The sequence below is a fragment of the Narcine bancroftii genome, chromosome 9 (assembly GCF_036971445.1).
Source record: "Narcine bancroftii isolate sNarBan1 chromosome 9, sNarBan1.hap1, whole genome shotgun sequence".
In the NCBI taxonomy this organism is placed as follows: Eukaryota; Metazoa; Chordata; class Chondrichthyes; order Torpediniformes; family Narcinidae; genus Narcine; species Narcine bancroftii.
Genome location: NC_091477.1, coordinates 66,857,951 through 66,885,915, shown reverse-complemented (window position 1 = coordinate 66,885,915; position 27,965 = coordinate 66,857,951). Strand labels below are relative to the sequence as shown.

The 27,965-nt window shown below is 43.2% G+C and overlaps 1 protein-coding gene across 1 annotated transcript in view; it reads right to left on the bottom strand.

The window, feature by feature from the left end:
* Positions 1-1,608: 1,608 nt before the first annotated feature.
* LOC138742224 (rootletin-like) overlaps positions 1,609-27,965 on the bottom strand; it is a 375,547-nt gene continuing 349,190 nt past the window's right edge. The window contains exons 27-31 of the mRNA XM_069896335.1: positions 17,089-17,446; positions 14,989-15,200; positions 10,897-11,017; positions 5,565-5,728; positions 1,609-3,282 (exon numbers count right to left, since the gene is read on the bottom strand). Of these exons, the coding sequence (XP_069752436.1) occupies positions 2,995-3,282; positions 5,565-5,728; positions 10,897-11,017; positions 14,989-15,200; positions 17,089-17,446 (1,143 nt within the window). The 3' untranslated portion in view covers positions 1,609-2,994. The remainder of the gene's footprint in view (positions 3,283-5,564; positions 5,729-10,896; positions 11,018-14,988; positions 15,201-17,088; positions 17,447-27,965) is intronic.

Sequence of the window (27,965 nt, the reverse complement as noted above, 5' to 3'; positions counted from 1 at the left end):
TGATTCTGATTCTGACCATCCCTTCATTTAAGAGGGAGAAGTCGAGGAGACTCCAGTGGCGTACCAGTGAGGAGCTCTGCGATTGAAGCGTACAAAGGCGGTGGGTGGGCTGCGGTGATTCAAGGTGAGGAACCCACGCAGGCTGTGGGGCTGCTGGCGACTGGTTCGAAACTGACTGAAGGGGCACCCGGTTTCTAAATCGGATGCGAGAGGGTGCCTCAGATTGTGTCAAATGTTAGGATGTGGAGCTCGGGTTGCCAACGTTTGGCTGCGAGAGCGCTGGAGGAGAATTCACGGACACTCGGTGACTCTGGGGGATTCTCTTTTGCTTTTCACTTCAAGGAGCACTGGGAAATTTCTGCTGATGGCGAATTTTTGTCTGCTTATGGCAGACAAAAGCCAATTTCATGTAATATTACACCTCTTTTATTACATGACAATAAAGAAATCTTGAATGTAACCAATATGGGTTTATCCAAGCTCTCTCCTTTCCTACTACATCCCAGGAAAAAGTGTGCAGGTTGGGAGATTAATTGGCTGCTCTGAATTATCCCTGGTTGTAGACAAGTTGTCAAATCTAGGGGGAGTAGATGGGAACATATGGGGATTTATGAAGAATTGGTACAAATAGGATTGATTGACGGTTGGAGTGTATTCAGGCCGAAGGCCTCTTTCCTTGTATCTCTTGACTTTTCGAATTCAATGAACCAAAAATTTTAAAAATGGAAGGTCTTAAAGAGCTTGCAGATTTATGATCACCAAGAGAAAGGTCATCTGATTTGTGAAACAACTGCAATCTAGAATTTCAAAAGCTTTTATCTGTTCTCCCCCACAACTAATTCAAATGTTATTCAGACTCAGGCCCATCAATTAAAATCGCGCAAACCAATATGTAGGAACTGTGTCTGCAATGAATTTAAGCTTCCTGACATGGAATTTACAAGAAAACATTTGGTTCAATGAAGAGACCAGGGCACATCCACATATGGTGGGGAGAGGAAAGTTTAGGGTAGATGTGAGGGGTAATTTATGGTTTGCACAGAGTAGTGGGTTCCTGAAATGCATTGCAAGGGGGTGGTGGAGTGGCTAGTATATGTGGGACAATTAAAATAGACAGGCACATGGATGGATGAAAAATAGAGGGTTATGTGTGTGAGGTTGAGAAGGATTGGTGAGTATGTTTATATAGGTCAGCATAGCATAGGTGTTGCAGTGTTCTATGTTCTATAAAGGTAAAAGGGCTCAAAACGGTGACTTTAAAGAAGATGGTGACACTGCTTCTCCTTTGTTAAATGGAGCGTGATTGGTGTCAGATGCTGTTGGACTACTTAGTACGGACATCAGCACACTGAATACTACTCTTCTACATGTCAAAATGTATGCAGCAAAAGGATAGCATCCAACAGAAAGACACTATGGGAATGAAACACGCTGAGGCTTTGAAGATGATTATAGTTGGAGCGACACATAGACGAGACGACAAAGACCCTTTCCTGCACTCAGCACTCAACCCACTGAGTTTTTGCCAAAGTATGATCATTTAATTTTTTAATTAATTTCAATTAATGCTGCAGTGTGGAGACTGGAATTATAGGGGACACAATGAAGTAACCACGCAAGGTGTTTTTTTATTTGAATTAATCAAATGGATTTACTCTTCAGAACTCGTACAACCCTCTTAAAAACCCAAATCATGCGGCCAACACATACTGACATCATCATCATACACTGACATCACCTAGCCGGTTCAATGCCATCTGGGAGTTGTAGTGCCACCATAGCGCCGCTACAGAAGGACATTAAAAGGTCCTCTGGCTCAGGAAACCATGCCATCCAATTACACCTAATTAAGCTACCAAACCTCTTGAAGGGTGGGAGGAAACAGGAGCACCCAAAGGAAGCCCTCGCAGGTCACAGGGGGAACCTACAAACTCCTTACAGAGAGGAATGTATCTGAACCTAGGTCTCTGGTGCTGTAATAACGTTGCGTTAACCATTACACTAAACTCAAATGCTTTCTCATGTGATTGGAAGGAGGGATATAAGATATGCTAAAATCTCAGAACTTAAAAAAAAGTTTTTATTGTCAATTAACTGCTTTTGAGTTGAAGTCACTATTGATCAGTGAGAGTGATTTGGACAAGGCCATGTTTCATAGACGAGTGAAATGACAGGCAGGCCAGCAGAAAGAGCAACTTCTCTCATAGAGGAAGCGATTGCTTGGAGCTCTGGAGAGAGATTCTTTGGCAAAAACCTGATGATGATTCAAAGCAAGTGACCAAATACTTGGTTAGAGATGGATTGAAAACAAAAATATCTTAAAGGAGGAGATCAAGCTGGAGAGGCTTGGACAACAAGTAATCATGGCAATGAGAGCTGTGGCATGTGGAGAGTTGGGGGAGATCAGGAGAAGGAGGCTGTTGGGTGATTGCAACAGGAAGAGGATAATTTTGAAATTCTGGTAAAGTTGAAAAGAAGGCTGATGCAAATCAGAGTGCTGAGTGAACAGGACAGTGCACTCAAAAATAAAAGAAAGGAGAGAAGGCTTGGGACAAGCAGAAATTAAAATACTTTTTAATCAATAACCATCTCATTCCAAATAATTCCTCCAATGACATGTCTATCCTTGGCCTTATCCATTGTCTGGATAGGTCTGAATCTGAAGAACAACACATGATATTTGTCCTGGATAGGCTTCAACCTCATGCAATGAACTAATTTTTCCAAGTTTAGATCACCCCACCCCGGGTGGTTTCACTTTTGCCATATCAGCTTGGAATCTGACCATTCTACAAGGATCAGAACTGTATCCCAGCTTTACTCTTAACCCAAGGAATTTACCTGAAGCACTCGTCGGTCTTGTTCACTGGAGGTTAGTGCTTTATGAAGCTGGGACATGCGGTTCTGCATCAGAGTATTCCCAACACTTGTATTGGACAGAGTCAATGACAAATTCTGCACCTTGTCCTTCAGAATGTTCTCACTTCCTTCTGCTCAAGCTAGTGCCTTTGACAGACGATCTGCGGTGAGCTGGAGAGAGGCAGCCTTCGTCTCACTGTCGGCCACCTGGCGCTGAAGCGCCTCGATGCAGTCTTGATTGACCCGTGCCTCCTTCTCATGGTCATTCAGGGTCAGCTGCACTCTCTGCAGCTCCCCCTTGAGCGAGTGGCGCATTAGCTCCAGCCTGGTGGCACGGTTCTCAGATGCTTCCAGCATGTCTTTTAACTTGCGTTTGTCCGTCTCCAGCTTAGTCTCATTCATCTTCAGCTTGTTAATCTTTTTCTGTAAAGAAGGACATTGGTTACATCAAGCATGTGCATTTCAAGAATGCAGGTCCCATGGCTACATTCTCAGGACAGTCATTATTGTGAAAATTAACCCCTCTTTCTCCTTCAACTGCCCTCCTTTTTGACATTCACTTGCCAGCCTTGGGGCTCGAGGTGAGAGCCATCCAGTCTAAATGTCCCCTGCAGGGTTCATATCTGTGAATCCTCTGAACAGTATGGACAATAATGAGAAGCAGGACACCAAGGCAATGAACCGATGGTTTATCACTCAGCTGCCTACTGGACAGCTACAGGAAATTCTCGTTTGAGACGAAGAAAAATAAACCGACTGCCAAATCTGCTTGTTAAACTCTCCTGTTGAAAACGACACAGTTAAAGGATGAATTTATTACCTCAATTGATTAATATTAGCTTCATAAACATGTTCTGTTGTACTTACTGACGTACATTTTTTCCTACCTCAACTTTCTGCATATCCAAAACAAATATTGACCTGATTTCTGATGGCCCCCAGTACACTCCTCTGCCTAAGAGGATTTGTTAAACCAACTTGGAACATTACAGCATAGTTCAGACCCTTCAGCCCACAGTATCGTGATGGCCTATATCAACCTCTTTAAAACTTTTCACCTTTCTCGATTCGCCCCTCTATTTTCTTACATCCATGTGCTTATCGAAGAGACTTTAAAGTGTACCCGTCTCCACAACCAGCTTCAGCCATGCATTCCAGTAACTCTTCGCTCTCTGTAGAAATAAAACTTCCCTCTGAAAACTCTCCCTTAACTTCCCTCCATTCACCTTAAGCAAATGTCCTCTAGCATTGAACATTACTGCCCTGGGAAAAAAAGGTGCTGGATGTCCAATTTATCAGTGTCTCTCATAATTTTATATACCCCTATTATTAAGTCACTCCTCATCCTCCATCGCTCCAAGGATAAAAGTCCTAGCTCTATCAACTTCATATGACATATTATCTAATTCACTGTGTCTTCACAACTTACTGTATCATTTTCCAACTTATTGGTTGATATTGATGTTTGGCCTAGAAGTCAGCCTGAAGAAAACTGAGGTCCTCCATCAGCCAGCTCCCCACCATGACTATCAGCCCCCCCACATCTCCATCGGGCACACAAAACTCAAAACGGTCAACCAGTTTACCTATCTCGGCTGCACAATTTCATCGGATGCAAGGATCGACAACAAGATAGACAACAGACTCGCCAAGGCAAATAGCGCCTTTGGAAGACTACACAAAAGAGTCTGGAAAAACAACCAACTGAAAAACCTCACAAAGATTAGCGTATACAGATCCGTTGTCATACCCACACTCTTGTTCGGCTCCAAATCATGGGTCCTTTACCAGCATCACCTACGGCTCCTAGAACGCTTCCACCAGCGTTGTCTCCGCTCCATCCTCAACATTCATTGGAGCGACTTCATCTCCAACATCGAAGTACTCGAGATGGCAGAGGCAGACAGCATCGAATCCACGCTGCTGAATATCCAACTGCGCTGGATAGGTCACGTCTCCAGAATGGAGGACCATCGCCTTCCCAAGATCGTGTTATATGGCGAGCTCTCCATTGGCCACCGAGACAGAGGTGCACCAAAGAAGAGGTACAAGGACTGCCTAAAGAAAGCTCTTGGTGCCTGCCACATTGACCACCGCCAGTGGGCTGATATCGCCTCAAACCGTGCATCTTGGTGCCTCACAGTTTGGCGGGCAGCAACCTCCTTTGAAGAAGACCGCAGAGCCCACCTCACTGTCAAAAGACAAAGGGGGAAAAACCCAACCCCAACCAACCAATTTTCCCTTGCAACCGCTGCAACTGTGTCTACCTGTCCCGCATCAGACTTGTCAGCCGCAAACGAGCCTGCTGTTGACGTGGACTTTACCCCTCCATAAATCTTCGTCTGCGAAGCCAAGCCAAAGAAAGAGGTTGATATTGAAAACCTGGAATTACTGTTTGAACACGTGGGCAATAATTTTTAAGTTTAATTTTTTAAAATTTAGAGATACACCACGGTAACACGAGCTTCCAGCCCACGGGCCAGTGATGTCCAAATGTGCCAAACCCTGTTTGTTTTTGGAGGGTCTGAAGAAACTGGAGCATCTGATGGAAAACAAGGGGAGAATGTACAAACTCAGGATTCCAACCTGGGCTGGTGGTGCTCTGGGAGCATCATGTTAACCAATACGCTAACCTAATATGAATATTGGGCTGAATACACTGAAGCATCAGATCTGTGTTGGTTGAAGGCTATCTTAGCCCTTACCTGATGAACTCGCTTTTCCCTTTCAGATGACTGAAGAATCTGCTCCAAAGTGGCCACTTGTTCAGCCAAGAACTTCCTCTCTCGCTCCCCACGCTTGATGGTCTCTTCTTGCTGCCTGAGTGCAGTTTGTGCTTCACTCAGCTGCCCATCTAATCCACGTTTCCCTTTCAGGCAAAGCAGGGAAATTTTTTAAAATTGCGACTTCATGGGCAACTTGCCACCTGTCATCAAACACTTTCATCTGAGACTCCAGTAGTCATCAGATCTTTATGGAATAGAGCAGGAATTAGCCATTCAACCACTCCAGCATACTCTTCCTTTACTTCAGCTCCATGTTTCTGTTCTCTGATCAGATCCCTTGATTCCTTCCATATCTCATTACCATGTGAGCACTGGTGGACAACTGCCAGCATTTAAGAAGTGGTTCTCAACCTTTATCTTTCCACTCACATACCACTTTAAGTATTCCTTATGCCATATGTGCTCTGCGATTAGTAAGGGATTGCTTAAGGTGGTATGTGAATGGAAAGAAAAAAATTGAAAACCACTATTTTAATTGTACCTAATTGACTCGTTATGTGCACGGTTTCCTAACTCTAAAGGAAATGGGGTAATGACAGTTTTTCTCAAGCAAAATATTTCTAGAGCAGTGATTCTCAACCTTCCCTTCCCACCCATATATCTCACCTTAAGCAATCCCTTACTAATCACAGAGCACCGATGGCATAGGGGTTACTTAAAGTGGGATGTGGGTAGAAAGAAAAAGGTTGAGAACCACTGGTCTAATTGAACTCTTGAATGACCTAGCATTGAAGGATCTGAGCTCGATGTTGGAAATCGGTGTGAATACAGAAAGGTTGCTCTCTGGTCGGCATGGACTTAGTGGGCTGAATGGCCTTTTCCCATGTAAGTGGAGTCTGGAAAGTTATTTCCATTAGAAATGTAAAGAGGAGTACTGCATTATTAGCCATATGAACATGATGGCTGAAAGGTCAAATGGCACAGTGGAGATAGGAGAGAACAAGAAACCTTAGTGGAAGAAGTTGACGGGCAACAGCCATTCTCTTGGGCAAAGTATTAATCAAGAATATCTTGTCAAAAAGATAACACAATAATTATGGGAGGTTTAAATTTATAAGACTGGGGAAATCAAACCTGAAGTTTGAAAGACATATACATAAAATGGAATTGGGACATTTTCAATATAAAAGTGATGTTGGGACAGGTTCCTTCATATCCTATTCTGTGAAATGCAGCAAGGTTAATTACTCCAGCTGATACAGGGATCCTCTAATGGAAAGTGATCACAATTTTATACAATTTTGACTTGACATGTTTGAAAGTAACACATTAATTCAGCATTGAAATAAAATCCAGCTGATTGATGAGGAATGAGTGCTTTGGGAGAAGAAGCTTGAGAAGTTATGTTAAAAACTTTGCAGAGAGAGAAAAAAAATAGAGGGACATGTAAGACAAAGAGAAACAGAAAATGCTGGAAATTTAGTTCTGCTCAGTTCTCAGTTTCAGGAAAGAATCCCAGCCCAGAAATATTTACGGTTTCTCTTTCCGCAGATGCTGCCTGGCCTGCTGGGTGTTTCCACCATTTTGTTTTTGTCTTTATTTCAGACTTCCACAGTTTCTTTTATTTCCCTTTAAGGAAAATATACATGAAAGAACTAAATTCACCTTGGGAAAAGTGATCCTTCTCCAGGTAACTCAAGAGCTTAATAATATTAGATTGAAAGGGAGTGGTTACACTTTTTCGAGTTTTCAGGATTCTTGGAAACAAATTTAATTGATGGAATAAAAAAGAGTAAAGTTGCAGGGAATAAAAAGAGAATAAACTTCAAAGAAATAGATAACAGAATAGACACTTTTACCTTTGTGTAAGGTGTGTCAAAAGATAAAAAAACATTTAGCTGTGGAGGAAGTAGAAATAATAATGGGAATAAGACCATGGCAAGAAAGGAATATTTTATATTAATCTTTCCTGTAGAACAGGTGGGAAACTATTTAAAATGAATGAGAAACTTAATACCAACAAAGAGCAGTTCTATTTATGGAACTAAATGCCATCTAAAATCCAACATGCATAGATTCAGAAACAGTCACTTTGGCTCAATTCATCCATGCCAGCCACAATGTGTATGCTTCTTTGGCTTGGCTTCGCGGACGAAGATTTATGGGGGGGGTAAAAGTCCACATCAGCTGCAGGCTCGTTTGTGGCTGACAAGTCCGATGCGGGACAGGCAGACATGGTTGCAGCGGCTGCAGGGGAAAATTGGTTGGTTGGGGTTGGGTGTTGGGTTTTTCCTCCTTTGCCTTTTGTCAGTGAGGTGGGCTCTGCGGTCTTCTTCAAAGGAGGTTGCTGCCCGCCAAACTGTGAGGCGCCAAGATGCACGGTTTGAGGCGCTATCAGCCCACTGGCGGTGGTCAATGTGGCAGGCACCAAGAGATTTCTTTAGGCAGTCCTTGTACCTTTTCTTTGGTGCACCTCTGTCATGGTGGCCAGTGGAGAGCTCGCCATATAACATGATCTTGGGAAGGCGATGGTCCTCCATTCTGGAGACGTGACACACCCAGCGCAGCTGGATCTTCAGCAGCGTGGACTTGATGCTGTCGGCCTCTGCCATCTCGAGTACTTCGACGTTAGGGATGAAAGCGCTCCAATGGATGTTGAGGATGGAGCGGAGACAACGCTGATGGAAGCGTTCTAGGAGCCGTAGGTGATGCCGGTAGAGGACCCATGATTCGGAACCGAACAGGAGTGTGGGTATGACAACGGCTCTGTATACGCTTATCTTTGTGAGGTTTTTCAGTTGGTTGTTTTTCCAGACTCTTTTGTGTAGTCTTCCAAAGGCGCTATTTGCCTTGGCGAGTCTGTTGTCTATCTCATTGTCGATCCTTGCATCTGATGAAATGGTGCAGCCGAGATAGGTAAACTGGTTGACCGTTTTGAGTTTTGTGTGCCCGATGGAGATGTGGGGGGGCTGGTAGTCATGGTGGGGAGCTGGCTGATGGAGGACCTCAGTTTTCTTCAGGCTGACTTCCAGGCCAAACATTTTGGCAGTTTCCGCAAAGCAGGATGTCAAGCGCTGAAGAGCTGGCTCTGAATGGGCAACTAAAGAGGCATCGTCTGCAAAGAGTAGTTCACGGACAAGTTGCTCTTGTGTCTTGGTGTGAGCTTGCAGGCGCCTCAGATTGAAGAGACTGCCATCCGTGCGGTACCGCATGTAAACAGCGTCTTCATTGTTGGGGTCTTTCATGGCTTGGTTCAGCATCATGCTGAAGAAGATTGAAAAGAGGGTTGGTGCCAGAACACAGCCTTGCTTCACGCCATTGTTAATGGAGAAGGGTTCAGAGAGCTCATTGCTGTATCTGACCCGACCTTGTTGGTTTTCGTGCAGTTGGATAATCATGTTGAGGAACTTTGGGGGACATCCGATGCGCTCTAGTATTTGCCAAAGCCCTTTCCTGCTCACGGTGTCGAAGGCTTTGGTGAGGTCAACAAAGGTGATGTAGAGTCCTTTGTTTTGTTCTCTGCACTTTTCTTGGAGCTGTCTGAGGGCAAAGACCATGTCAGTAGTTCCTCTGTTTGCGCGAAAGCCGCACTGTGATTCTGGGAGAATATTCTCGGCGACACTAGGTATTATTCTATTTAGTAGAATCCTAGCGAAGATTTTGCCTGCAATGGAGAGCAACGTGATTCCCCTGTAGTTTGAGCAGTCTGATTTCTCGCCTTTGTTTTTGTACAGGGTGTTGATGGTGGCATCACGAAGATCCTGAGGCAGTTTTCTTTGGTCCCAACAAAGCTTGAAAAACTCATGCAGTTTGGCATGCAGGGTTTTGCCGCCAGCCTTCCAGACCTCTGGGGGGATTCCATCCATACCTGCTGCTTTGCCACTTTTCAGTTGTTCGATTGCCTTATATGTCTCATCTCCCTCAACAGCCCCTAAGGCTAGAGCTGGATGAGGTCCTCACCCTGGATGAGACATATAAGGCAATCGAACAACTGAAAAGTGGCAAAGCAGCAGGTATGGACAATGTGTATGCATGCCAATTCTATTTGCCCATATCCTTCTCAACCTTTCCTATCCATGTAGCTGTGTAAATTCTAAGGTGTAAAGGAGGATGAGAGAAGCGATGGTGAAAACTTCTAAGGTGATCATCCAAAATTCTGAAGATTCCAGTTGTGATTGTACACTTCAGGAGTCATTGGAGAAGTAGCGGTTTTGGAGGCCGTGCAGAGGAGGTTCATCCACCAGGACAATTCCAGAGATGAAGGGAGTTAGCCTGTGAGGAGAGACTGAGGCACCTGGGACTGTACTCATTGGAATTCAGAAGAATGAGAGAGAATAAGATGAAACACATGAAATTCTGAAATGGAGGCTGGAAAGTTATTTCCATTGGTAAGTGGGTCAAGATTCAAGGGAGTAGGTTTAAGAACTGTTTCTGTCAACTAGTGATAGATTTGTAGAATTCTCTGTCTGGGCAAAAGCAGAGGAGTTGCTGCCTCATTAAATATTGTATTAGATATATCTTTGCGTTGTAGGGAAGTTAGAGGTTATGGGGAAAAGATAGGTGGGTGGGTGGGTGCAGCTGCACATGTTACATCTTGAGATTAGCAGTTACCTATCAGCACAGTTCAGGATGTCGCGATCAGAAAGAAATGGGTCTTTTCTGCTCAAGAAGCTGATATTAATAGAGAATGCACAGATTAGAAGGCAGCCCAGCTGTCCTGACAGGGGAAAGGACAGGGACATTCATCCAGTGAACAGCAAGGGAACAAAATGAGTGTAATGTGGGGAGGTTATTTACATCAGGACAGCTGGACTGAAAACAGAATAGTTTGTTAAATGGTTAAAAAAATGATAGATACTGGTGCACAAGAGGGATCAGATATGCTGATACATGGAACACTGCAAGCCAGATTCAGAATTTATTGTCACGAACATGTCACGAAAGTTGTTGTTTTGTTGCCAAATCACAGTGCAAAGAGTTATATAAACCACCTTACAAAAATAAATAAAATAGTGCAAGAAACATGGACATTAACTTCAAGTTAATATGATGGTAGCATGTTGGCTTTTGTTACAAGTGTGTTGGAGTATAAGGAAAGATTGTTGTTCTGTAATAGGATGGGCCAGGGCAGGTTAAAACCAGAACATTGTTCCCATGGATGGAGCATGCATTGTTATTTCCACACAAAAGTGATATACACATAGATTCATTTTGTATATGCATCATTCTCTGTTAGCCAATGCATTTCCACCTTTGATTTTCATGGAGCACCACTACAACCCTAACAAATGTAACATGCCATTTCACCCACCTTCCTCTGTCTCAGCCAAGGATTTCTGGAGCTGCTGAGCATATGCGTTCACTCGATCCTGTACTGCGTCCATCTGCTTCAGCTTCTGGGCCAGGTTCGTTAGCTGAATGTGAGCCTCATCCTAAATTAGGAATTGAATAATAAGTCTTCAAACCTCTTCCCACCTGGCCATGGATGCTCTGTGAAGCACGAGCCTGACTGGTCAGTGGTCAGAACATGACAGAAGTGCAACCAATGTTCTTCAAAGTGGGAAATCTGCTCACTTTATTTAATCTGGCCCATACCAGAATCCAGACTACAGCACATAAACATGAAGTTGTTTCACATTATGTCAAGGTTGAGCCCATTCAGCGCATTGGTCCCATGCCAGCAACCCCATTATTTGCATGTTCCTTATTTTCCTCCACGCCTCAACAAGCTCATCAATTCATCTTTGATTCTCTATGCTATTATCCCACATTACAGGGTAAACCTGCCAATTAGTTACACCAAACCAAAATAACACTAACTGAAATAGTTCAGAAGGGTAGTGTATTGAGGCTAATTAAGGATGGGCAACTTATCCTTTTTTTTTATACTCATATCCTTTGAATGCAGTTTTGAGGGAATGGCTGATTGTTTTTCTTACTGATGGGTAGTGTGGTTAGCATAGCTATTCCACTGCTGTCTTTAAGGAGTCTGTACGTTCTCCTCATGACCTGCATGGGCATCCCCCGGGTGCTCCAGTTTCCTCTCACATTTAGAAGACGTGCAGGGTTGGTAGGTTGAATGGCCACATGGGTGTATTTGGGCAGAATAGCTTCATGGGCTAGAAGGGCCAGTTACCTTTCTGCATCTCTAAATCTATTTTTTTTAATTAAAAAGCAATTTAATAGCCAAACTCTGCCATCCTCATTGGGGTATTCCTATCCATGTAAGAGGTCCTGTGACACATCCAATGAAGAGCAGGGAATATTGCATTGGTCTGGATGAACCTAATTATTCCACCAACATGCTGAGAAAATAAAATTAATTGATCATTCATGTTACACACTGATTGGAGATCTTGGCATGGCCAAAACTGACAGGTCTGTTTGCCTACAGCATTATGTTGAAATAATAATATTTCAACATAGTTCTGGAGGGAAGATTAGGGGCAAGATCAGGGGTGGGTTTTTTACACAGAGAGTTATGGGTGCCTGGAATGCCTTGCTGGGGATTGGGGCATTTAAGAGATTTTTAGACATGCACATGGATGAATGAATAATAGAGGGTTATAGGGTAGTGTAACAGATTTGTGTTAACTTTTAATTTAGTGTTAAACTATATTTCTTTTATAAAAATGTCTTGGTAAAGTAAATTATAGAGTTTAAGTATTGTATCTGTATTCTTAGTAAGATAGCTGTGGGTTGGTACAGGGTCACACACAGGTCACAGCACATTTATAGAGAACCATTGTTTTCTGAGAAGAGTGTTCATTCTTGGAGTCGATGTGTCTTGGAAAGACAGAACTAATGGATTTAAAGTGGGGCTTAATTATTCAACAACTGCTGAGAAAGCCATCTGTTCTTAATCAAAACCACTGGAACAGAGATGAGGTCAGATGTTGTTATGGATATGGAATGGTTTTGAAAAAGGAACATAATTTAGGTAGAAATAAAACTAATGGTCATGTGGTTCCCAGGAATTGGGACTCATCTCAGTGTTGATGTAACAGTCACATGATTTGGAGAAATATATTACCATATTCAGACATTTTGAGTTCAGTTTTTGGAAGAGTTCATTTTGGAGAGTACAGAAGTCAAACCTCCTGTGATACTGGGGTTAAAACTTTGTTAAAAATAGGATGAGTTACAGTAACCAGAATTGGTGCTGTTGTAGTGTGTTACTCCTTGGAAAAGGGGAACACAGTATCAGTGGCTTTTGAAATAAGGAAAACCATTTGCTGTCTCTTTGGAAAAGAGGACAGATCTCTACTGGGTCTGTTTTTATGTGGACACTTCATTTAACCCTTGTCTGGTTTGTGACTTCATCATGGAAGAAGGTAACCACATTTGTTTAACCCTTGTCTGGGTTTGTGAATTCATCATGGAAGAAAATAGCCTTATTCGCAGTCTCTGAGAAGAGCGCAGCTTCTTTGTGTGGAAAACATAATTGTGAGTAAAGAGGCCTGAAGATATGATGTTTAAAAGCACTTTTAAATTATTTTTGAACTGAGAATTTAAGACCTTCAAGCACGACTAAAATGATGCTGAAGTTTTAAAGATTGACTTTTCAGAGTGAGACTTTAATTATTCACTCACACACACACACACACACACACATACACACACGCACACACACACACACACACACACACACATTTACATTTGCGCATTGTGGGGTTAACTTTAGAGTTAAGTAGATTTAGAGATAAGTAAGAAATGTGATATTATTAATAGTCAAATAAAAAAATTATTATTTTGAATTTACCATTGTCTGGTGAATTTTCCATTTCTGTTACTGTGTTAGTGCTAACAAAGTCTCTTTCGTCCCCAAAAAACTAATTGCTAGTTTGTAACTGAAGAGAGAGTTTAGTACTTCTTTTTAGGAAGGAATATATGGGTTGGCAAAACATTGAGGGCTGAAGGGCTTCTACTCTGGTATACAGTTTGTTCTGTGTTCTAATAATTCCCTGAATATTGAGCACTTGAGTTCCACTTAAGGGAAATGTCTCTTCCCTTTTATTTATTTTTGATTTTTGTTTTCTTATTTTATTGATAGTGAGGACTTTTTGAAGGGACTTGCCCTCTCTGAATGCTTGCAAGGATTCCTTTCTGATCTCTTCTTCTGAACAGATACCAACACTTCACTCTACTTGGAAAGCAAGTTTGCCCAGTGACAGGCTGCCAACACTTCACTCTACTTGGAAAGCAAGTTTGCCCAGTGACAGGCTGGATGATCAAGGCTTGCAAAGGGACTTTGTTGATTTCTATAGCTGTTGCCTGGACGTATTGTCTCACTTAACGGTGTATAATTCTTGTACAAGACAGCAGTGAAGCTCTATCTGTGTGCATTTCTGGTCTCTCAATTATAGCAAGGACATCATTAAGCTGGAAAGAGTCCAGAAAAGATTCACAAGCACGTTGGTGGGTTGGAGGGCTTGAGCTACAAGGAGAAGTGAGATAGACCGGGATTGTTCTCCCTGGAGTGAAGCACAAAAGTCTACAGATGCTGCGATTGCAGTAAAAACACACAGAAATCCTGGAGGAAGACTGCAAGTCTTGTAGAGTCCATAGGAGGTAAATATATAAATAATTGGTGTTTCAGACTGAAATGTATCTTTATCTCCTATGGACTCTGTGAGACCTGCTGTCTTCCTCCAGCATTTCTGTGATTTTTCTCTCTTGAACTCAGGAAGCTAAGGGGTAACCTTACAGAGCTATATAAAATTATGTGGGGCAGGGATAAGGTGAATGGTCACTGTCTTTTTCCCGGGTAGGTTAGTCCAAAATAGGGGCCATAGATTTAAGGTGAGAAGGGAAAGATTGGGGTGGCATGATTGGTGTAGTGGTTAGAGCATTGCCTTTACAATGCCAGTGATTGGGACTGGGCTTGGGTTCAAATCCCGCCCTGTCTTTAAAGAGTTTGTACATTCTCCCCTGTCCCCAAACCATTTCCCGGGGGCTTTGGTTTCTTTCCACCATTCAAAACGTATGAGGAGAGTAGGTTAATTGGGTGATACAGACCCATGGGCTGAAATGACCTGTTACCAAGCTGTATGTCTAAATTTTTAAAGAAATTACAAGAGGATTTGAGGGGTAACATTTTCATGAAGGGGATGGAATGAGCTAACTTTGCAAGCTGTAGAGCTAGGTACAACTGAAATGTTTAAAAAGCATTTGGGCAGGTGCTTGGTTAGGAAAGGTTTGGAGGGACCAAACACAGGCATACGGGATCAGCTATTTGGCCAAGATGAGTTGAGCCGAAGAACCTGTTTTCATGTTGTATAAATCTATGTCTATATGGATATTGCTGTCTTGGGATCACCTGCACGTCTCACACAGACGTGCAGATCAATTTATTTAGCAGAGTTAAAGCAGTTGAGTACACGTGATTTCTGAGATACTTGACCCTGTGCTTTTGTGTGTCGCAAAGTTCCTGCAGGCAATCTTTCAGGGCACTTTCAATCATGTCAGGATTGAAGTCTCCTACATTCTGCTCGCCTCGGGAAGGTGACAGAGAGCGGTAAGGTGAGACAAAGCGGCTGTGACTGGAAGATCCAGCTTGTGGAACTCGGTTGCTCCATCCATCAGTGGTGGTCGTGGTAAAAGTGTTGTCAAATCCTGGTGTTCCAGAACACAAAGAATCTAATTAATCACAGAAGAGGAAGCAAATACCATTTCCAGCACAGAAAGTGGTTGCTTGGCCTGTTGTTCACACCATCTCCATCTAGTTAGCTTCACTGCCACACCCTCTCCCCACAATCCTTCAAATTCTCCTTTATAATTAATTTACCATTTCCATTAGAATATAATTAAAATTGCCTCTATGTTTCTTTCATCTACTGAGCTGAGATCCTCCCACATGAGATGTAATAACACTTCTCCCTATATCACTTTTGGTTTACTTGCCAACCTCCTTCACTCTATCCCCCGTCCCCTTTGTTCTTGACCAGTTCATCTCAATTCACCATGTTCCAGATTATTTATTGTGACAGAGTATTTAGAGGTGGTTTAGGAGGGATTGTTAGAGCAAGTTGGACACAAACATTTTAAAACACAGAATTTTTGCAGGACTTTTACAGAATACTGATTTGCAGAAAGCAACAAGGTAGCAACATTCAGCAGTGTGCCTGGGAGAGCTTGTAATCTTTGCAGGCAGAGGAGAACAGTTTTGCTCTCAGAGAGGGAGGGAGCTGAGGGAGGAGAGACACAGACTTCAGTTGCATAGGGACAAGCTGGCAAACTTTGGAAGACTGCCTGGTCAAAGGAGAAGACTAGCTGTCTGAAAGGTGACCTGAAAGAAAGAGAATCATCTGGAGAACCCTGAAGAGGGCAAGTTTCATCAGCAAGACTGATTGGAAAGGAATCAGGTGCGGATGTCCTGGAACAAAACAAATCTCTCTCAGAAAACCAACCAGAACCCTCCTGAATGGTAACCATTTGCCTGTTAAGCACCAAAGCCTGGTGAACTTGTGCACAGTACAAGAATTGTCTGCAACCAGTGAGATTGGACTGTGATCGAAAGAACTTTTCTAAGCCTATATACACATTACACACACCTGTGCTTAATATTAGAAGATGGATTAAGTAGGTTAAATAAATTGATAGTAATAAGTTAAAGTTTAATTCTGTTTTCTTGTTCAAATATAATTAAAAACCACTTTTGTTTAAGTACCCCTTTGTGTTGTGGTGCATATCTTTTCCTGCTGGGTTTTGGGGTGGTCTGGACTCCGTAACATTATCATCTTAAATCCCTCTTGAATTCTCCAGTTGATCCAGACAACAGAATCTTTTCATTCCTGGTATCTCATATATACCTTCTCCAAAATGTTACCTCCTTCCATTAATTGGGCAAACCCACATTTAACAAAGATTTGTTGTGATTTCTTTGCTCTTAGACTCCGTGCCTCCCTCTCTAAACCCCAGGGTCCAAAATGCTTGCTCAAAGAGCTGGATACATTGCAGTGTGGGAGGGAGCTGCTCTGTTCAAGAATGGAAGAAACAGCAGAAGGTGATGAATGCAGCTCAGAGCATCACACAACTTTCCTTCCCTTCTATAGTCTCCATTTCCCATTGCCCATTGCCTTGGAAAGACAGCCAACATCACTGAAGGATACATCACATCCTGGACACCCTCTCTTCCTCCTCCCACTGGGGAGAAGGCTCAAAAGTGTGAACTTCCACACTGACAGGCTTAAAGACAGTTTCTTCCCTGCAGCCATTAGGCTCTTGAATGAACTCCACCATGGTGTTCCCATGATTCCCTTGCTTTGTTCTATTTTATCTTTGTTTCCTGAAGATTCCAACGTCTTCAGTTTTTGTGCTTCGCTGGAAAAGATTTTATTAGGCACATTTTCAAAATATAAAAGAACACCAGAGTGCTAGGGTAAATTAGGCAAAGAGAAAAATCAGTGTTCAGGAACAATTAAACCCAGGATCCAGCGATTGGCATATTCATAAATACGGTAATAGTAATGAGCAGCTAAAGTAACCTATTTGGCTTTGGTACCTTTACTGGGGGAGTGTGGTCTCTGCCGTGATGGGCTCCAGTCGGATCGTCCAATTCCTAAAGTTTTCTGCAACATAGAGTGCAAGCTCTCCAACCTGAATTCTGCATCCCTCTTGGCAGTCTCCACTTTATTCAGTTCAGCTTCAAGTCCGATGATACGGCCTTCCATGACACGAATCTTCAACATCAACTTATCCCCCTCTTCCAGGGCCCGTTGCAGCTTCTTTTCCAGGTTGCAGTTGTTGTCCAGGAACTTCCTCTCATTCACCCGGCCATGCTCCAATTGTTCAAGAAGTTCCTTCTCACAAACGTGAGACTTAGTTTCCATGTCTACTATCTTCTTTTGAAGGGCAGCAATCTGTAAGGTGGGTAACATACAAATCTCATTAGTGGCAGTGTAAACCAATTGAAATAGTGAGCTGACTTCATTTTATTCACATGCTTGTCATGAATTAGATAAGTTCACTCCAGGACTTAATTTAAAGACCTATTTTTACATTGATTGAAATATCCTGAAATTCATCGTGAGATCAGAGGGTCTTGGAGCTAAACTAGGCTATTCAGCCCATCCACTGTGTCATTCCTTTATTGTTTTTTTCAACTCCATTCTCCTGTTAACTCGATTTCCTTGCTAATCAAGATTCTATCAAACTCTGTCTTAAATATACCCAATGACTTGGACTCCACAGCGGTCCATGGCAACAAATTCCATAGATATCTCATCAAGTTAATTGCCATCTTATTGTACAACCCGATGAAACAGTATTTTCTGGTCCTCGATGCAAAACATGCAGACACACAACCTGATATAACACACATACAGACGAGCAATGCATACACAGGACAAGTATTTTAGCTATACAAATAAATAAATATATATTGTTTTGTAAAAACCTGTGCAGACCTGTATGATACTGATTTTTTGCAGATTGCTGTCCTTCTAAACAAGTTAGTAGATATGGAAAATAAATTTCATTTTCATGAGAAAGAACTTCTCGAACAGTTGGAGCAGGGCCAGGTGAATGAGAGGAAGTTCCTAGTACCAATGGTTAGTGGGAGCAGTTCCTTTGGTCGTTCAGCATTCTCACTGCCCATGGGAAGAAGCTGTTCCTCAGCCTGGTGGTGGTGGCTCTGATACTCCTGTATCTCTTACCCGATGGGAGAAGATGAAAGATGCTGTGTGCAGGGTGGAAGGGGTCTTCAATAATTTTATGCACCCTCTTCACACAACAATTCCAGTAGATCACATCGATGGTGGTTGAGGGAGACTTCAGTGATCTCTGATCAGCGGATTGACCTCCGATCCATTTCTCAGCAGCAGCTGTAACACACTATGATGCAGCCGGCCAGGATGCTCTCGATAGAGATCCTAAAGAAGGTTGACATAATAGTGCCCGATAGCCTTGCCCACTTCAGTCTTGGCAGGAAGTACAGTCGCTTTTGTGCTTTCCTGACGTTGAGTGTCCATGATAGGTCACTAGTTTAGTGAACTCCAAGGAACTTGGTGCTCTCCTCATTCTCTACTGCAGAGTTGTTGATGTGCAGTGGAGGGTGGTCATTCTTGGTCCTCCTGAAGTCCACAATCATCTCCTTTGTCTTGTCCATGTTGAGACTAAGGTTGTTCCTCTCGCATCATTTCACGAGATTTTCCACCTCTTCTCTGTCATGCGGCTCGTCATTGTTGCTGATGAGGCCGACGACTGTTGTGTCATCTGCAAACTTGATGAAACTGTTGAAGTTGGATCTGGCAATGAAAACATGGGTCAGTACTGTGAACAGGAGCGGGCTGAACAAATGGCCCTGAGGTCCCCCAGTGTTTAGCGTGATGGTGCTCAACGTCCTGTATCGACCCAGACAAATTGTGGTCTTTCCATTAGGAAGTCCAGGATCCAATTACAGAGAGTGATGTTGAATCCCAGCGATGACAGCTTCTCCAACAGCCTCTGGGGATTGATCATATTAAAAGCCAAGCTGAAGTCAATGAGCAGCAGCCTGGTGTATGAGGCGTCATTCTCCAGGTGGGCCAGGACAGAGTGAAGTGAAAAAGATATAACATTGTCAATGGAATGGTTTCTTCTAGAGGTGAATTGAAATGGATCCAGTGACTCTGGGAGGTGTGCTTTGAAGCGTTCCATCACCAGACACTTGAAGCATTTCATAAAGGTGGAGGTCAGTGCCACAGGGGAGTAGTCATTGAGGCCTATTAGTGTCGCCCTCTCGAATGGTGGCTGTCTTGAACCCTGCAGTAACAATGAACTGCTACAGTGAGGTGCTGAAGATGCCTGTAAGGACCTCCATCAGATGGCCTGCAAAGTCCTCCAGTATCTGACCAAGTACCTTGTGTGGTCCTGTTGCCTTATGCTGGTTCACCTTGGATAGGATTCTCCTCACCTCGGCTGTCGCTAAGTATGGGGCCTATTCATCAGGGGGACGTGAAGCTTTCTTTGGTGTTATCCTGTCCTTATCATCATACCGTACATAAAAGATGTTCAATCTGTCTGGAAAGGAGGAGTCATTATCCTTATTTTTAAAGGCTAGCTTGTGATCCGTTATAGACTTGATACCTCGTATCGCAGGTGTCACATAGCTGTACCCGCACTTTGCCTCTGGATTGCACAGGAGAGTTCAACCCTGGCTGATCTTAGTGCCATCCTGTCCCCTGTCCTGAAGGCAGCATCACGAACTCTAAGAAGGGCCCGGACCTTTGCATCCAACCATGGTTTTTGGTTAGCCCTGGTTGAGAAGCATTTAATCTCGTTGATATCCTCAAGGTACTTGCTGATGTAGCCAGGCATTGAGCTCGTGTTCTCCTCTATGTTTACATGACTATTGCAGGTGGCCGCCTCCCTGACAAAGCTCCACTCCATGGTCTCAAAGCAGACTTGCAGTGCTGCTATTTCCCCCCTCCCCACCCCCCGACCACGTCCTGATCTCCCCGCGAACTGACCTACTTTGCTCTGCAGGCAGTCTGTACACCAGGGACGGTGATTGTACATCTGATCCGTGATGTTCTCTTCTCTGGTGGCATAGTTCACATGCTGTTGAAACTGTTGTAGGACTATTTTCAGGTTGGAGAGATTGATTGAAGATCCCAGCAACAATTGCAGCATCGTCTGGGCTTCACAGATGGCACTGTAAAGCTCTTCATGGCTTTACCCTCATTTGCTGAAGACAGAATGTAGACTGTTCCACCTCAGTCCCTTCTCTCTCCTCTTCATCCTCCCAGGTTCCAACACTCACCCTCTTCTATCTAACCTCAGTCCCATTACCTCATTATTTTCCTTCCAACCCCCCTACCCACCACCCCCATCGATGGTCCCGTCAGTCCTTTGACTTGTCCTTTGGCTCCAGCTGTCTCCGTTCTTCAGGTTCTCTGGTTTCTGATAGACCACTCCTCATTCTCCTTCTCTTCCTTACCCCTCTGTCTCATTCCCTCCACCTCCACCCCTTCCCTCTTCATTCATAAATCTATCCCCCCACCACCAACCCCTTCCCCCCATTTGCTGTGGTGCCCTCCTTCCCTTATCCACCTATTACTTCTTGCCTGTCGAACTGTGCTCCCCTCCCTGCCCCTCTGCACCCACCCCCCACCACCATTTTATTCAGGCATCTGCCTACATTTTGATCATACCTAAGGGGTCAATTGCGAGACGTTGGTTGTATACCTTTATCTTTCCTACATAAAGGACACTGTCTGATCTGCTTAGTTTCTCCACCATTGTGTTTTTACTTCAACCACGGGGTCTGCAGACTTTTGTGTTTTACTCCTTTCTTCAGAAACTGTCTCCATCTAGTCCACAACCCCACACTCTTAATTTCCTTCCTTTTGTTTACTTTGCCTGTTTCCCCCTTCCACTTGCTCCCAACTCCATTTCATGGCTCCATTGTCCTTCATTCTAACCTGGTCCACCCACTGATCCCAGTCCATCTCTTAAATACTAACTGTCGTTTCTCTCCCTACTCATCCCAAAACAGGGGTTCCTTCTGAAATGTCAGAACCAGAATCAGGATTTACTGTCATGAGCAAGTCATGAAATTTGTTGCTTTGTGACAGCATCACAGTGAAAACCTTCATATAAACCACCTTACAAAAATAAATAAAAATAGTGCACAAAATGTTAAAGTCAGGCCGTGTCTCCGATTCATTGATTATTCAGGAATCTGATGGCAGCGGGGAAGAAGCTGTCCTTGTGCCGCTGAGTGCTCGTCTTTTGGCTCCTGTACCTTGTCCTTGATGGTAGCAGAGTGAAGAGGGCATGGCCTGGGTAGTGGGGTCTTTGAGGATAGAGGCTGCTAACGCTGCCTTGTGTAGATGACCTCGATGGAGTGAAGTCTGGTGCTGGTGATGTCGCAGGCCGAGTTCATAACCCTCTGGAGTTCATTGTTGTCCTTAGAGTTGGCACCTCTGTACCAGGCAGTGATGCAATTAGCCAGAATGCTCTCCATGGTACACCTGTAGAAGTTTTCAAGAGTCCTTGGTGACATACCGAACCATCTCAGACACCTCACAAAGTCCAGCCGGTGGCGCGCCTTCTTCATCATTTCACCAACGTGGAGGCTATGCATCTCCCTTGATAAAAGCTCCCTGACATGCTGAGTTCTTCCAAGTTTTTTTTTGCCCCAGATTCCATCATCTGCAGTGCCTTTTATTGACATTCATTTGATGACTGATTTTGACCTCTTGTCAAGGGAATAAGCCCAGAGTGAGATTAGTGATAGTGGTAAGTTACTACAAAAGCAATCAAAGTCCTTTCATTCAATACCAAAATGTGATGGAGAAACTCAGCAGGTCTCGCAACATCAAACGGAGGCAAAGGTATATAACAAATGTTTCAGGCCTGATCCCTTCATCAATGGACGAGCAAAAAAAAGGCAGGTATCTGAATAAAAAAGGTGAGAGGAGGATGTAAAAAGGTGTGGGGGGGAGCAGCACAGGTGGTCACGAGAATAAGGCTGAAAATTGATCGGGGGAGGGGGTTAAATAGAACCATAGAACATTACACCACAGAACAGGCCCCTTCAGCCCTTCTAGTCTGTGCTGAACCATTTTTTTTTCCTAGTCCCACTGACCTGCACCTAGTCCATGGCGCTCCATACCTCTCCCATCCATGAACCTGTCCAAATTCTTCTTACATGTTAAAATTGAGCCTGCTTTCACCAGTTCAGCTGGCAGCTGCTCCACACTCCCACCACTATCTGTGTAAAGAAGATCCCCCTCATGCTCCTCCTAAACTTTTTCCCTTTCACACTTAAACCATATCCTCTGGTTTGTATTTCACCCACCCCTCAGTGGAAAAAGCCTACACTTACTCTGTCTATCCCCCTTATAATTTTAAATACCTCTATCAATCCTCCCCTCATCTTCTACACTCCAGGGAATAAAATTCTATCTGTTTAACATTTCCCTGCAACTCAGTTCCTGAAATTTGGGCAACATCCTAGTAATCTTCTCTGCACTCTTTCTAACTTATTGATATCTTTTCTGTAGTTATGTGACCAAAGCTTCCACACAATACTCCAAATTTGGCTTCACCAATGTCTTATACAACTTTATCATAACATCCCAACTGCTGTACTCAATACTTTGATTTATGAAGGCCATTATGCCAAAAGCTCTCTTTACAACCCGATCCACCTGTGATGCCATTTTCAAGGAATTATATTTCTGTATTCCAAGGTCCCTCTGTTTTACCATATTTTTCAGTGCCCCACCATTTATATGAATGTCCTTTCTTGGTTTGTACTTACAAAATGCAAAACCTCACACTTGTCTGCATTAAATTCCATCTGCCATTTTTCAGCCCATTTTTCCAGCTGGTCTAGATCCCTCTGCAAGTTCTGAAAACCTTCTTCATTGTCCACAATGCCTTGATCACAGTGTCATCTGCAACCTGCTGATCCAATTTACCACATTATCATCCAGATCATTGATGTAGACAACAAATAACAATGTCCCAGTACCAAACCTTGAGGACCAATCACAGGCCTCCAGTCTGAGAAGCAATCATCCACCACTACTCCCTTACTTCTCCTGTCAAGCCATTGTCGAATCCAGTTCACTACTTCACCATAAATCCCTTCCTGACTGACCTCTCATGTAGACAACAGCCACAGCTTTTCCTTCATCAACTTTCCTGGAAACCTCCTCGAAATACTCTATGTTTGGTTAAACATAACCTACCATGCACAAATCTGTGTTTGACTATCCCTAATCAGTTTCTGGCTATCCAAATAATTGTATATTCAATCTCGTAGAACACCTTCCAATAATTTACCTACTACTGACATCAGATTCACCAGCCTATCATTTCCAGGGTTACTTTTGTAGCCTTTTTTAAACAATGGAACAACATGAGCTACCCTCCAATTTTCCAGAACCACATCCATGACTAAGGACATTTTAAAGATTTCTGCCAGAACTCCTGGATCTTCAACACAGCCTCCCTCAATATCTGAGGGAATATCTTGTCAGGCAATGGGGATTTATCCACCCTTATTCACTTTAAGACAGCAAGCACCTCCTCTTGTTTAATCTGTATCGGTTCCATGACCTCACTGCTTGTTTTCCTTACTTCCCTTGACTGTGCCTATTTCCTAAGTGAATCTGGATGGAAAAAAAAACATTTAAAATCTCTCGGTTCCATACAAAGCCAACTATGATCTTCAGGGGGACCAATTTTGTCCTTTACAATCCTTTTGCTCTTAATATACCTGTAAAAACTCTTAGGATTTTCTATCACATTGTCTGCCAAAATAACCTCATGTCTTTTTTTTTTGCCTTCCTAATTTCTTTCTTGAGTTTTTGTTATACTCCTCAAGTACCTCATTTGCTGCATGTTGCTTTTACTTGTAATACTCCTCTCTCTTCTTCTGAACCAGTTGCTCAATATCCTTTGAAAACCCTGGTTCCCTCTGCCTGCTAACCTTGTCTTTGATCCTGACAAGAATATACAAACTCGGTACTCTCAAAATTTCACCTTTGAAGGTCCTCCACTTACCTCGCACATCCTTTCCAAAAAACAACATCCAAATCCATGCATTCTAGATCCCTTCTCATTTCCTCAAAATTGGCCTTTCTCCAATTTAGAATCTCAATCCAAGCCCCAGACCTATCATTCTCCATAATTAACTTGAAACGAATGGCATTATGATTACTGTAAAGGTAAAGGTTTCATGATTGTCTATCATAAGGAAGACAGAGTCGCCACTTGGCCCAAGGCCCCTCACAGAAATGAGGCCACAGTGAGGAAAAAATTTGCTACCATGGATTACCAAACCAGTTCTCCAACCACAGAGCTATTGGAGCCTCAGAGCTCTGTACCCAGAGCTGGAGGAAAGGAGTAACAGTATAGGGAAAGAGAGATATGAAGTGGTAGGGGCGACGGTGAGGGGAGGGTCAAGCATTAATGGAACTAGAGATGTTCATGTTAATGCTATTTGGTAGCATGGTGCCCAGATGGAATATAAGGTGTTGTTTCTCCTATTTGCAGGTGGTTTCAGTCTGGCAGTGCATGAGGACCTGGACGACATGTTGACATGGGAATGGGGTGGGGAATAGAAATGGGTTGCTATTGGCAGAACTCTGCTACTACAACAGAAAGAGCTAAGGTGCTCAACGAAGTGATCTCCCAGTCTAAATCCAGTCTCACAAAAGAGCTTTTGGAAGACCATCATCCCATCAAAATTTACCAACAAACTCCAAGATCTGGGACTCAACACCCCACTGGGTAATTGAATCCTGGATTTTCTCAGTGGGGGTTCATAAGAACATCTCTGACACAAACTCCATCAGTACCAGGGCATCACTTGTCTGCATTCTTAGCCCCCTGCTCTATTCACTTTACATCTATGACTGTGTGGCTCGGTATGACAATAATACCATTGATAAACATGCTGAAAATACCATGGTAGCAGGTTATATAAAAAGGGCGATGAGTCAGAAGGGAGATTGAAAACTTGGATGAATGATGTTCTAACAATAACCTTGCACTCAATGTCACCAAAACCAAGGAGCTGATTGTTAACTTCAGGAAGGGAAAAGAAGAGGTCTATGATCCAATGATCATTGGGAGATCAGAGGTTGAGAGAGTGAGCAAATTTAAGTTCTTGGGAGTCACTATCTTGGAGGATCTTTCCTGGACCCAGCACACAAATGGCATCATGAAGGAAGCACATCAGTGCCTCTACATCCTCAGGAGGTTTGGTATGGCATCAGAAACTTTGGCAAATTTCTACAGATATGTGGTGGAAAATGTCTTGACTGGCTGCATCACAGTCTGGTATGGGGATACCAATACCCCTGAGCATACAACCCAGGACGTCACGGGCAAACCTTTCCCCACCATCAAGAACATCTTCAGGGAACGCTGCCATCAGAGAGCAGCTACAATCATCAAGGATCCACACCCACCCAGCACACACTCTGTTCTCACTGCTGCTGCCATCAGGAAAGAGGTGTTGGTGCCACAACACCTGAACCACCAGGTTCAGGAACAGCTGCTACCCCTCCACCGTCAGACTCCTCAATGACAAACTCAATCAGGGACTCATTTAAGGACTCGTACTTATGCACTTTATTGATTTGTTTTCCTTTTTGTATTGTACAGTCAGTTTGTTTAAATTTCTTTATTTGTTTATATGTATACATTGTGTATAGTTCTTTTTTGCACTACCAATAAATGGTAATTCTGCCTCACAACACGAAAAAGCATCTCAGGATTGTACGTGATGCCATGTATGTACTCAGACAATGAATTTGAAATCTGAAATTTGTTGGAGGCCCTGAATGGTGGTGAGGGAGCAGGTGTGGGGCTTATGTAGCCTTTTATGTGGTCATGGATGTTGGTACCAAGGGGGCGATTAGTGGGAAGAGATAAGTGAATGAGGGAGTCCCATAGGCAGCAATCCCTGTGGAGGGTGGAGAGGGGAAGATGTGTCTGGTGTTGAGATCACATTGTTGGTGAAAGGAATTGCGGATGGTTGCAAGGGTGGGGCAAAGCAACACTTCACTTGTGCATCTGCAGGGGTCACCTACTGTTTCCAGTGCTCCTGTTGGGGCCTCATCTACATTAGAGAGACTAGATGCCGACTGGGAGATCTATTCATTGAGTACCATCACCATTCTGTTTGCTGTAATGATGGTGATCTCCCAGTTGCAAACTATTTCAATTCTCCATCCCATTCCAAGGTCAGTCAATGGTCCCATGCACTGCCAGATTGAGGATTGAGACTACACACACACAAATTGGAGGAACACCTCGTATTCCATCTGAGCCCCTTCCAACTCTCTCTCTCTCTCTCTCTCTCTCTCTCTCTCTCTCCCTCCCTCCCTCCCTCCCTCCCTCCCTCCCTCCCTCCCTCCCTCTCTCTCTCTCTCTCTCTCTCTCTCTCAGGAATCTGATTGCTGTTTGCTCATAACTTGTCAAAGGGCTCAGGCAAGAAACATTGGTTACATTTGCCTCCTATGGACACTGTGGGACCCGTTGAGTTTCTCCAGCACTCCTGGCATTAGCTACAATCACTGCATTTGCAGACTTTCTTGTTCAACTCCAAGCTCCTTTCAGTCCACTGTTCCGTTAAGAGTAGGAAATGGTGCCAGTTTCAAGAGTTCTAACACAGAGCATTGAGAAGATATCACCATACAACATATTTTGGTAAAACATTAAGAGTGGTATGTGGATAATACAGTGAGCAATTCAATTTAAAACTCCATCTGCTATTATCAAGAAATATTCCTCCTTCCAAAAACTTCACCTCCCAAGTAACTGCATCCTCTAATCTAATTCATTACATGTGGGTCAGGGAAATCAAATTGGCATTAACTGTGAAGAGAATGAATCAAAATTGATCAATTCAAGGTATGATTCAAAATCTATAAAATATATGTAACTTTCAGGATAATCTGCTCATATTTTTTTTGTTTTTTTTTAAATCAAAAATTTTTTCGGACCTGAGCTGACCGGGGATGTCGCGGCTCCTGGTGTCGGCAGCAGCAGACCTCGGGCTCTTGGGCAGGAGCGGGACCCTCGGGCTCCTGGCACAAGTGGGGCCTCGGTGGGGAGGTGTCAGCGATCGACGGCGGCCAGCATTTTTTTGGTGAGAATTAAACATTATTTTAATGCTTAAAAAACCTTCCTTTGTCGTTTGTTGCTGTTTAAACACTGTTACAAGTGATTCGATGCTGCTACTGGGTCGTTTTTTAAAAATGACCTGTTCTCCGAAAAAAAAAAACCTGTTTATCATAAATGGTCCTGGTCCCAAACATTTCAGATAATCGAAGTTCTACTGTAATGTTTTTGATGTCTTTTCCGTCTTCACCCAGAGCAGCGGAGTGGGGAGGGGGAGAGGGGGGAACCAAGTTCATTCTATTTGAAGTTTTATCTTGAGATATATATATATATATGGATATACACACATGTGATATTGTATTTTCAATTTTGTTTCCTTTTTTTCATTGTACTGTATTTATTATAAAAAAACAATAAAAAAGAGGGAAGTATTTTTGGTTCGGTATGATGAAGAATTGACTGGGAACAGGAAGTTTAAGATCTGATTCTAGGCCAGGGTTAATTAGCAATCTTGTTGCAAAGGGGGCCTCCAGGAAAGAGAACTGCATTCTGTTTAAAAGTATTGCAGTTCAATCCAAAATCAGCAGTTCCAATCTAAACAAAATAATAAGGGATGAAGATAAGTTTCTGGGATATACTGGGGAACCATATTGATAATGGACAGTCAGTAAGCAAGATTTAAAGGAATCATTTGTGATATGCAACAAATATGCATCATTCAAGGCACAAAGACACATGGTCCAACCATGGATTGCAAGAGAAATTAAACAGTATCAAATGAAAGGGGAAAACTTGTAAAGTATTTGCAGA